The sequence below is a fragment of the Alosa sapidissima genome, chromosome 2 (assembly GCF_018492685.1).
Source record: "Alosa sapidissima isolate fAloSap1 chromosome 2, fAloSap1.pri, whole genome shotgun sequence".
Lineage (NCBI taxonomy): Eukaryota > Metazoa > Chordata > Actinopteri > Clupeiformes > Clupeidae > Alosa > Alosa sapidissima.
In genome coordinates, this window is record NC_055958.1 from 43,073,073 (window position 1) to 43,085,572 (window position 12,500).

General features: G+C 48.2%; 1 protein-coding gene across 5 annotated transcripts in view; it reads right to left on the bottom strand.

The window, feature by feature from the left end:
- wdfy2 (WD repeat and FYVE domain containing 2) overlaps positions 1-12,500 on the bottom strand; it is a 38,457-nt gene that overhangs the window by 4,450 nt on the left and 21,507 nt on the right. The window contains exons 8-9 of one of the 5 annotated variants that reach the window (XM_042084347.1): positions 11,058-11,163; positions 7,695-7,796 (exon numbers count right to left, since the gene is read on the bottom strand). In XM_042084347.1, coding sequence (XP_041940281.1) covers positions 7,695-7,796; positions 11,058-11,163 — 208 coding nt within the window. The other 4 variants (XM_042084351.1, XM_042084348.1, XM_042084349.1 and 1 more) reach the window with 4 other exon arrangements.

Here is a 12,500-nt window from a genome sequence, read left to right on the forward strand (position 1 = left end):
GTGCGTGCGTATTACTCGTCTTGTGCGTGCGTGCGTATTACTCGTCTTGTGCGTGCGTGCGTATTACTCGTCTTGTGCGTGCGTATTACTCGTCTTGTGCGTGCGTGCGTATTACTCGTCTTGTGCGTGCGTGCGTATTACTCGTCTTGTGCGTGCGTGCGTGCGTATTACTCGTCTTGTGCGTGCGTATTACTCGTCTTGTGCGTGCGTGCATATTACTCATATTGTGCGTGCGTATTACTCATCTTGTGCGTGCGTATTACTCGTCTTGTGCGTGCGTGCGTGCGTATTACTCGTCTTGTGCGTGCGTGCGTATTACTCGTCTTGTGCGTGCGTGCGTATTACTCGTCTTGTGCATGCGTGCGTGCGTATTACTCGTCTTGTGCGTGCGTATTACTCGTCTTGTGCGTGTGTATTCCTCGTCTTGTGCGTGCGTATTACTCGTCTTGTGCGTGCGTGCGTATTACTCGTCTTGTGCGTGCGTGCGTATTACTCGTCTTGTGTGTGCGTGCGTGCGTATTACTCGTCTTGTGCGTGCGTGCGTGCGTATTACTCGTCTTGTGCATGCATATTACTCGTCTTGTGCGTGCGTGCGTGCATATTACTCGTCTTGTGCGTGCGTGCGTATTACTCGTCTTGTGCGTGCGTGCGTGCGTATTACTCGTCTTGTGCGTGCGTATTACTCGTCTTGTGCGTGCGTATTACTCGTCTTGTGCGTGCGTGCGTATTACTCGTCATGTGCATGCGTGCGTATTACTCGTCTTGTGCGTGCGTATTACTCGTCTTGTGCGTGCGTATTACTCGTCTTGTGCGTGCGTGCATATTACTCGTCTTGTGCGTGCGTATTACTCGTCTTGTGCGTGCGTGCGTATTACTCGTCTTGTGCGTGCGTGCGTGCGTATTACTCGTCTTGTGCGTGCGTATTACTCGTCTTGTGCGTGCGTATTAATTATCTTGTGCGTGCGTGCATATTACTCGTCTTCTGTGTGCATATTACTCGTCTTCTGCGTGCGTATTACTCGTCTTCTGCGTGCGTATTACTCGTCTTGTGCGTGCGTATTACTCGTCTTGTGCGTGCGTGCGTGCGTATTACTCGTCATGTGCATGCGTGCGTATTACTCGTCTTGTGCGTGCGTGCGTATTACTCGTCATGTGCATGCGTGCGTATTACTCGTCTTGTGCGTGCGTGCGTGCGTATTACTCGTCTTGTGCGTGCGTGCGTATTACTCGTCTTGTGCGTGCGTGCGTGCATATTACTCGTCTTGTGCGTGCGTGCGTATTACTCGTCTTGTGTGTGCGTGCGTGCGTGCGTATTACTCGTCTTGTGCGTGCGTATTACTCGTCTTGTGCGTGCGTGCGTATTACTCGTCTTGTGCGTGCGTATTACTCGTCTTGTGCGTGCATGCGTATTACTCGTCTTGTGCGTACGTATTACTCGTGTTGTGCATGCGTGCGTGCGTATTACTCGTCTTGTGCGTGCATGCGTATTACTCGTCTTGTGCGTACGTATTACTCGTGTTGTGCATGCGTGCGTGCGTATTACTCGTCTTGTGTGTGCGTGCGTATTACTCGTCTTGTGCGTGCGTGCGTGCGTATTACTCGTCTTGTGCATGCGTGCGTATTACTCGTCTTGTGCGTGCGTATTACTCGTCTTGTGCGTGCGTGCGTATTACTCGTCTTGTGCGTGCGTGCGTGCGTATTACTCGTCTTGTGCGTGCGTGCGTATTACTCGTCTTGTGCGTGCGTGCGTATTACTCGTCTTGTGCGTGCGTATTACTCGTCTTGTGCGTGCATGCGTATTACTCGTCTTGTGCGTGCGTATTACTCGTGTTGTGCATGCGTGCGTGCGTATTACTCGTCTTGTGTGTGCGTGCGTGCGTGCGTATTACTCGTCTTGTGCGTGCGTGCGTATTACTCGTCTTGTGCGTGCGTATTACTCGTCTTGTGCGTGCATGCGTATTACTCGTCTTGTGCGTGCGTATTACTCGTGTTGTGCATGCGTGCGTGCGTATTACTCGTCTTGTGTGTGCGTGCGTATTACTCGTCTTGTGCGTGCATGCGTGCGTATTACTCGTCTTGTGCGTGCGTATTACTCGTCTTGTGCGTGCGTGCGTATTACTCGTCTTGTGCGTGCGTGCGTGCGTGCGTATTACTCGTCTTGTGCGTGCGTGCGTATTACTCGTCTTGTGCGTGCGTATTACTCGTCTTGTGTGTGCATGCGTGCGTGCGTATTACTCGTCTTGTGCGTGCGTGCGTATTACTCGTCTTGTGCGTGCGTATTACTCGTCTTGTGCGTGCGTGCGTGCGTATTACTCGTCTTGTGCATGCGTGCGTATTACTCGTCTTGTGCGTGCGTATTACTCGTCTTGTGCGTGCGTGCGTATTACTCGTCTTGTGCGTGCGTGCGTGCGTGCGTATTACTCGTCTTGTGCGTGCGTGCGTATTACTCGTCTTGTGCGTGCGTATTACTCGTCTTGTGCGTGCGTGCGTATTACTCGTCTTGTGCGTGCGTGCGTGCGTGCGTATTACTCGTCTTGTGCGTGCGTGCGTATTACTCGTCTTGTGTGTGCGTGCGTATTACTCGTCATGTGCATGCGTGCGTATTACTCGTCTTGTGCGTGCGTATTACTCGTCTTGTGCGTGCGTGCGTGCGTATTACTCGTCTTGTGCGTGCGTGCGTATTACTCGTCTTGTGCGTGCGTGCGTGCATATTACTCGTCTTGTGCGTGCGTGCGTATTACTCGTCTTGTGTGTGCATGCGTGCGTGCGTATTACTCGTCTTGTGCGTGCGTGCGTATTACTCGTCTTGTGCGTGCGTATTACTCGTCTTGTGCGTGCGTGCATATTACTCGTCTTGTGCGTGCGTATTACTCGTCTTGTGCGTGCGTGCGTATTACTCGTCTTGTGCGTGCGTGCGTGCGTATTACTCGTCTTGTGCGTGCGTATTACTCGTCTTGTGCGTGCGTATTAATTATCTTGTGCGTGCGTGCATATTACTCGTCTTCTGCGTGCATATTACTCATCTTCTGCGTGCGTATTACTCGTCTTCTGCGTGCGTATTACTCGTCTTGTGCGTGCGTATTACTCGTCTTGTGCGTGCGTGCGTATTACTCATCATGTGCATGCGTGCGTATTACTCGTCTTGTGTGTGCGTGCGTATTACTCGTCATGTGCATGCGTGCGTATTACTCGTCTTGTGCGTGCGTATTACTCGTCTTGTGCGTGCGTGCGTGCGTATTACTCGTCTTGTGCGTGCGTGCGTATTACTCGTCTTGTGCGTGCGTGCGTGCATATTACTCGTCTTGTGCGTGCGTGCGTATTACTCGTCTTGTGTGTGCGTGCGTGCGTGCGTATTACTCGTCTTGTGCGTGCGTATTACTCGTCTTGTGCGTGCGTATTACTCGTCTTGTGCGTGCATGCGTATTACTCGTCTTGTGCGTGCGTATTACTCGTGTTGTGCATGCGTGCGTGCGTATTACTCGTCTTGTGTGTGCGTGCGTATTACTCGTCTTGTGCGTGCGTGCGTGCGTATTACTCGTCTTGTGCATGCGTGCGTATTACTCGTCTTGTGCGTGCGTATTACTCGTCTTGTGCGTGCGTGCGTATTACTCGTCTTGTGCGTGCGTGCGTGCGTATTACTCGTCTTGTGCGTGCGTGCGTATTACTCGTCTTGTGCGTGCGTGCGTATTACTCGTCTTGTGCGTGCGTATTACTCGTCTTGTGCATGCGTGCGTGCGTATTACTCGTCTTGTGTGTGCGTGCGTGCGTGCGTATTACTCGTCTTGTGCGTGCGTGCGTATTACTCGTCTTGTGCGTGCGTATTACTCGTCTTGTGCGTGCATGCGTATTACTCGTCTTGTGCGTGCGTATTACTCGTGTTGTGCATGCGTGCGTGCGTATTACTCGTCTTGTGTGTGCGTGCGTATTACTCGTCTTGTGCGTGCATGCGTGCGTATTACTCGTCTTGTGCGTGCGTATTACTCGTCTTGTGCGTGCGTGCGTATTACTCGTCTTGTGCGTGCGTGCGTGCGTGCGTATTACTCGTCTTGTGCGTGCGTCCGTATTACTCGTCTTGTGCGTGCGTATTACTCGTCTTGTGTGTGCATGCGTGCGTGCGTATTACTCGTCTTGTGCGTGCGTGCGTATTACTCGTCTTGTGCGTGCGTATTACTCGTCTTGTGCGTGCGTGCGTGCGTATTACTCGTCTTGTGCATGCGTGCGTATTACTCGTCTTGTGCGTGCGTATTACTCGTCTTGTGCGTGCGTGCGTATTACTCGTCTTGTGCGTGCGTGCGTGCGTGCGTATTACTCGTCTTGTGCGTGCGTGCGTATTACTCGTCTTGTGTGTGCATGCGTGCGTGCGTATTACTCGTCTTGTGCGTGCGTGCGTATTACTCGTCTTGTGCGTGCGTATTACTCGTCTTGTGCGTGCGTGCGTGCGTGCGTATTACTCGTCTTGTGCGTGCGTATTACTCGTCTTGTGCGTGCGTGCGTGCGTATTACTCGTCTTGTGCGTGCGTATTAGTCAAAGTCAAAGTCAAAGTCTAAGTCTGCTTTATTGTCAATTTCTTCACATGTCAAGACATACAAAGAGATCGAAATTGCGTTTCCTACTATCCCACGGTGGAGACAAGACATATTTTACCAATTAAGTCCACAGACAAACATAACATTCAAGTAAACAATATAAAAAGTAAAAATAAGAAGGCACATACAATGAAGAAATAAGAGCAGCAAAATTTGGTAGAAATTGTGCAATTGTGCATACAGTAGACAGTCAATATAATAGTGCAAAAGTCAGGCCAATAAATGGCTGAGGTAGTTTTGTTTGACCTAAGTATGCAAGTGGCATAGTGGTGCAAGTTATGTAAGAGCAGCAGAAGTGTGTTCAGAAGTGTTCAGGACAACAGGACAACAACAACAAGTTGCAAGTGTACAAGTGGAGTAGTGCAAGTGGAGTAGTGCAAGGCAGCCATTTTGGGTCTAAAAGTCCAGGATGTTATGTAGCTGAGGGTGGAGGGGGGAGAGGGGGGAGAGAGTTCAGGATCCTAACAGCCTGGTGTATGAAGCTGTTGGTGAGTCTGGTGGTGTGGGAGCGCAAGCTTCTGTACCTCTTCCCAGAGGGAAGTAGATCAAACAAATTGTGAGCGGGGTGACTTGCATCACTCACAATTTTGGTCGCCTTGCGGGTGAGGTGGGAGGTGTAAATGTCCTTCAGGGAGGGGAGAGAAACACCAATAATCCTTCCAGCTGTGTTCACTATGCGCTGCAGGGCTTTCCTGTTGTATTCAGTGCAGCTTCCGCCCCACACAGCGATACAGCTGGAGAGGATGCTCTCAATGGTGCCTCGGTAGAATGTGGTCATGATGGCTGGTGGAGCACTTGCTCGCCTGAGTTTCCGCAGGAAGTACAGGCGGCGCTGAGCTTTCTTCGCCAGTGATGCAGTGTTGGTGGTCCAGGAGAGGTCTTCACTGATGTGCACCCCCAGGAATTTGGTGCTGCTCACTCTCTCCACCACAGCACCGTCGATGGTCAGTGGCAGGTGTTGGGTGTGACCTCTACGGAAGTCAACAACAATCTCCTTGGTCTTGCTGACGTTCAGCAGGAGGTTGCTGTCCCTGCACCACGTGGTCAGAAGGTCGACCTCCAACCTGTATTGAGTCTCGTCGCCCTTGGTGATGAGACCCACCAGAGTTGTGTCGTCAGCAAATTTCACTATGTGATTGTTGCTGTAGGTTGCAGTGCAGTCATGCGTCAGCAGGGTGAAGAGCAGCGGACTGAGCACGCAGCCTTGGGGGGCCCCCGTGCTCAGTGTGATGCTGCTTGAGATATTGTTGCCAACACGTACTACTTGAGGCCTCTGACAGAGGAAGTCCAGTAGCCAGTTGCAGAGGTAGGTACTGAGTCCCAGTTTGTCAAGTTTGCAGATGAGTTGTTGTGGTATTATGGTGTTGAATGCAGAACTGAAGTCTATAAACAGCAATCTCACATATGAGTCTCTTTTTTCCAGGTGGGTGAGGGCTGGGTGGAGGGCAGAGCAGATTGCATCCTCTGTGGACCTGCCATAGGCTTTGTGCGTTCCTGCTGTCTTTGAAGTGGGTGGTTATCTTGTGAGTGTATTCCTTTTTTGCTTCCTTGATGCCACGGGACAGGTTGGCTCTCGCTGTTCTCATGCCAGCTTCATCCCCAGCTCTGTAGGCTTTGTCTCTGGCCCTCAGCAGCCTGAGGACATCCCCTGTCAGCCATGGCTTCCAGTTAGCCCGAGTGATGATGTCTTTTGTGTGATTTTGATGTCCAAGATGGCGGCGCGTGCACACACAGCGACCTCGCTCTGTCCCAACCGAACGGTGTTTTGTTCGTTTAAAAAGTGTTTGTCCGAAAGTTTTACGTGTTCGTCTCGTCTTACTACGTCGTACTACAAGTACAGCAGGCAGTTTCTACTAGACATCTGCAAAAGCAAGTTTTGCAGCGTTCTGAACTTTGCAACAGAGACGCTAAAGGAACTCGGACTACTCCGGCCTGCAACAACACCGGACTCGCCTGCTACTCCTCCCCCGGAAAGAAAGTGTCGGAAGCGGTGTGCGAGGAAGCAGAAGAGGGTCAAGCGCGGAGGCGTCCGGGCCAGGCTAGCGGCCAACCCAACTCGTCCAGCCATACCATCCATTCTCCTGGCAAATGTACGATCACTGGACAACAAAATGGATTACATACGACTGCTGAGATCAACGAACCGGACAGTGAGTAACTGCTGTGTGCTCGTATTCACTGAGACTTGGTTAAATGACAACATTCCGGACTCTGCTGTACAACTGGAGCAGCTAGCGTGCTATCGAGCAGACCGGGCCATTGTAAAGGGTGGAAAATCACGAGGAGGAGGAATCTGTGTTTACATCCGTGACGAATGGTGCCGGGACACTGTAGTAGTATGCAAACACTGCTCACCACTGGCGGAGTTTATGATCATAAAGTGCCGTCCTTTTTACCTGCCAAGGGAAATTACTGCGATTCTGCTAGTCGCAGTATACATCCCGCCTACCAACAATAACAGCGATAGGAACACGGCTCTTAGTGAACTGTACCAGGCTATCAGTGAACAACAGACGGCACACCCAGACGGTTTCACCATCTTCGCTGGAGATTTTAACCATGCAGACCTTAAAACTGTTTTTCCAAAGCTACACCAGCATGTTGATTTTCCAACAAGAGGAGACAACATCCTGGACCTGGTCTACACTACACACAAAGGAGCATACAAAGCCACCCCCCTCCCCCACATTGGACTTTCTGACCATATCACTGTTATGCTAATGCCCGCATACAGACAAAGAGTGAAAGCAAACAAACCGGTTCGCAAGCAGGTAAAAGTGTGGCCTGAGGGAGCCTCTGATGCTCTTCAAGACTGCTTTGACACAACAGACTGGGAAATGTTTAAGCAGGCAGCCACTTACAACAATCAGACAGACATAGAGGAGTACACAGACACTGTAACCTCTTACATCACCAAGTGCATTGATGATGTGACCCACACAAAAGACATCATCACTCGGGCTAACTGGCTCGTATTACTCGTCTTGTGCGTGCGTGCGTGCATATTACTCGTCTTGTGCGTGCGTGCGTGCGTGCGTATTACTCGTCTTGTGTATGCGTATTACTCGTCTTGTGCGTGCGTGCGTGTGTGCGTGCGTGCGTATTACCTGTCTGAGGCCGATCTTCTTGCTGTCCCACATCTGTTTGAAGTTCCAGAAGAAAGGCTGCTCACACTTCTGACACGAGTCACTGTCCAACCACTCAGGAGTCTACACACACACACACACACACACACACACACACACACACGGGTCACTGTCTAATCACTCAGGAGTCTACACACACACACACACACACACACACACACGGGTCACTGTCTAATCACTCAGGAGTCTACACACACACATCCAAGGTCCAAAACCATTTTATTTGACCAATATGCTAGCCTATCTCATTAATCAATGTTAGATTTGACTAGGTTAATTAAGAGTTACATTACGCCCCAGATGCAGTTGATGGATTAGCCTTTATAACTGTGTCAACACAAGACTGAGGAAATAGATCAAACAGAAAGTTGTACATAGCCTAGCCTAAAAGATGACGAATGGAAATAACATAGCCTTGCCTAAAAGAGGACGAATGGAAATAACATAGCCTTGCCTAAAAGAGGACAAATGGAAATAAATAACATAGACAAGGATTAATGCTCGAAACGTAGTAGCCTAAAAGAGTATGAATGGAAATAACATATCCTAGCCTTTCGCCTAGCCTAAAAGAGGACGAATGGAAATAAATAACATAGCCTAGCCTAAAAGAGTATGAATGGAAATAACATAGCCTAGCCTAAAAGAGGACAAATGGAAATAAATAACATAGACAAGGATTAATGCTCGAAACGTAGTAGCCTAACTGAGTAGCCTAGCTAGCTAAATGAAGCAGTAGGCTAGTCTAGAGTAGCTTCCCTCTGATGCACAGCTGAGTAGCCTAGCTAGCTAAATGAAGCAGTAGCTTCCCTCTGATGCACGGCTGAGTAGCCTAGCTAGCTAAATGAAGCAGTAGGCTAATCTAGAGTAGTGTCACTCCCCGATGTGAGTCGCTACCGGATGTGAGTCGCGCATGCGTCACTTTGCTACTTTGCGACTACCTGTGCTATTAGCCACAGAATAATGACATTAGCCTACACAGCAGTAATGTATTATTTAGCGTAAGGCATCACATTTTCACGGCATGATCTCTAATGTCAGTTCTAGATTAAAGGCTGAAGTAGCCTGCTAGCGAGAGACTTCTAATATCAATAAAAATTGACCTACATAACGAAGTTTGTTCACTGCTGGCAAGTAAGTAAGCAATCAAATACAACAAAGGCTGTCACTTGAATGGCGTTTGCTAACGTTAGCAATCAAACAATCTTAGATAGCTAAAACGTTTTTGAAACAGAAAAGTGAATTATTTTATGGATTTCAGTCGGATCCCTTGGCGTTATGCCGTAAAACCTATCAATCTGAGCATGCGTGACTCACATCGGGTAGCGACTCACATCGGGGAGTGACACCAGCTTCCCTCTGATGCACGGCTGAGTAGCCTAGCTAGCTAAATGAAGCAGTAGGCTAGTCTAGAGCAGGGGTCTCAAACTCAAATGATTGGAGGGCCACATCAGTGTTAATGAATAATACAAAAAAGAACGGCTATTTCCTAAAATGCAATGTTTTTTTTTTTTTTTAATACTGTATTTTCAAACACAAAACTACAAACAGAAAGTGCAAGTATTTTTTATCTATTTTAGACACCTGTGCCAGCAACCTTGTAGCTTATAGATATATAAATAAAATAATTATACAATAAATATTAATACAAATTATAAAAACAAACAAAAAAGCATAAAAACAGGTAGGCCTATGTGCGTGTTTCACACCAAATAAAAATATTTTCCTCTCATAACTTTTTTAATCCTGGCAATAGGCGTCAGGGATAAGAAAGCAACACCATTGGATTTTTGTATCAAAATTTCAAAAGGCCATGGCTTGAAAGTGGTCAGAGATAAAGTCCTACTGTAAATGTAAAAATCTTTGAGTATAAACAAAAGTTTTAATTTGCCACTGGATGGCAAACACTTCAAATGATGCACCTTTCAGTAAATACTGGATGAACATATTTGAGCAGGTTTACTTTCTTTTTTGTCATATAACCCACATAACAAATGAACAGGAAAACACCTAAGATGTAGGCCTATACCAACAATAGTAAACTATTACTGGCCTATATACACAAGGCCTACAATAAACCTGGTCAAATCAGTTCCTATCGAGGGTGACTTTGTAGTTCTTCAGAGCCCTATTTCTACTAGCCCTGCTGTCTGTACCACGTCCATCACGGACACTATCATCACAATTACCACTGCAACCTCCGAGCTATGGTCGAAATAAGCATGGTAGCCTATGCTTAGTGGAAACCGTTGTTAGGTTTACAACATTTGGTGTAGGCCTATTTCTGCTTCAATTTGTGCAAAACTATGGCCTGCATCGCGTCATTACAAATGCACGTCTTCGTGTTTCTCGCGTGTAATACAAGTGGCTATTTCCTGAAAACTTTGTGCAGCGATTTTGGGTTTGAATCAAGCTCTGGATGTCTAGCAAATAGTGGAGGAGAGTACAAATGAGATTTGTCACCGTACTTGGATCTATCGTCTATTTTAATCAGTATCGTTGTTTGTCGCAATTAATAATACCCTCAAGGGCCGGATTACATTATTATTTTGACATACGTCGCGGGCCGGAATTGGGCCGGACGCGGGCCGGATTTGGCCCACGGGCCGGGAGTTTGAAACCCCTGGTCTAGAGTAACTTCCCTCTGATGCACGGCTAAACAAAGGTAGAGAACCTTAACTCAACTTCATCGCCCTAAAACAAAAGGAAACAACCGTAACTTGGGAGTTATAGCCTGTTGCCTTGGTTTCCCTTAAGCTTTTGTGAGTTAATATTAATATAATCCTTACATTTTTCGAAAAAACAACCAAATTGACACATGATAAAGGTCTTGAATATACCAAAAATGACAAAAACTAATTTTCGATCAAAGTTACAGCCTTTTGTCTTCGCACGGCAGTATAGGTAGATAGTTTAATGTATGTTGATAAATAGTTTAATAGTATAATAATAATAATAATAATAGATAGTTTAATGTATGTATGTTGATGTTGATAAATAGTTTATGGATGAATGAATGGTTTGAAGTGGATGGATGAGAGACAGTTGGATGGAAGGTGCCTTGTATTCTTGTTGAATAGAGAGAAACGCAGAGAGAAATGGAGCCCAGTTGAGCAGGTGGCAGTTGGAACAGGTGCAAATCAATGTTAACGACCCTTTATGATGTCATAATGCCCAATAGAAAGTCTATGGGAAAAATAAGCTTGAATTCTGCTAATATCTCAAAATGTACAAAGTTCACAAAAATGAAAAATACATTGCTCACGAGTCCTTTAGCAGACCTAACTATGAGCATATGTGTGTGTGTGTGTGTGTGTGTGTGTGTACCTCTTGTCGGTCCACCTCCATGTCCCAGATGACGATGCCTCCATCAGATCCACAGGAGATGAGCTGCCGTGTGTGTGGAGCATAGCATAGACCCTGCACCTTATCACTGCACACACACACACACACACACACAGGAGATGAGCTGCCGTAGCATAGGCCCTGCACCTTATCACTGCACACACACACACACACACAGGAGATGAGCTGCCGTAGCATAGACCCTGCACCTTATCACTGCACACACACACACACACACACACACACAGGAGATGAGCTGCCGTAGCATAGACCCTGCACCTTATCACTGCACACACACACACACACACACACACACAGGAGATGAGCTGCCGTAGCATAGACCCTGCACCTTATCACTGCACACACACACACACACACACACACACACACACACACACACACACACACACACACACACACAGGAGATGAGCTGCCGTAGCATAGACCCTGCACCTTATCACTGCGCACACACACACACACACACACACACACACACACACACACAGGAGATGAGCTGCCGTAGCATAGACCCTGCACCTTATCACTGCACACACACACACACACACACACACACACACAGGAGATGAGCTGCCGTAGCATAGACCCTGCACCTTATCACTGCGCACACACACACACACACACACACACACACACACACACACACACACACACACACAGGAGATGAGCTGCCGTAGCATAGACCCTGCACCTTATCACTGCGCACACACACACACACACACACACACACACACACAGGAGATGAGCTGCCGTAGCATAGGCCCTGCACCTTATCACTGCGCACACACACACACACACACACACACACAGGAGATGAGCTGCCGTAGCATAGACCCTGCACCTTATCACTGCGCACACACACACACACACACACAGGAGATGAGCTGCCGTGTGTGTGGAGCATAGCATAGACCCTGCACCTTATCATTGCACACACACACACACACACACACACACACACACAGACACATTAAACTGACTAAACATTACTGTGAGTGTGTATATGGTGTGTGTGAGTATGTGTATGGTGTGTGTCCCCGAGTACTTGTGTCCCTGCAGCTCGATGGCGGTGCCCTTGTGTGTGTGTGTGTGTGTATGGTGTGTGTGTGTGTGTGTGTGTGAGTATGTGTATGGTGTGTGTCCCCGAGTACTTGTGTCCCTGCAGCTCGATGGCGGTGCCCTTGTGTGTGTGTGTGTGTGTGTATGGTGTGTGTGTGTGTGTGTGTGTGTGGTGTGTGTGTGTGTGTGTATGGTGTGTGTGTGTGTGTGTGTGAGTACTTGTGTCCCTGCAGCTCGATGGCGGTGCCCTTGTGTGTGTGTGTGTGTGGTGTGTGTGTGTGAGTACGTGTGTCCCTGCAGCTCGATGGCGGTGCCCTTGTGTGTGTGTGTGTGTGTGTGTGTGTGTGT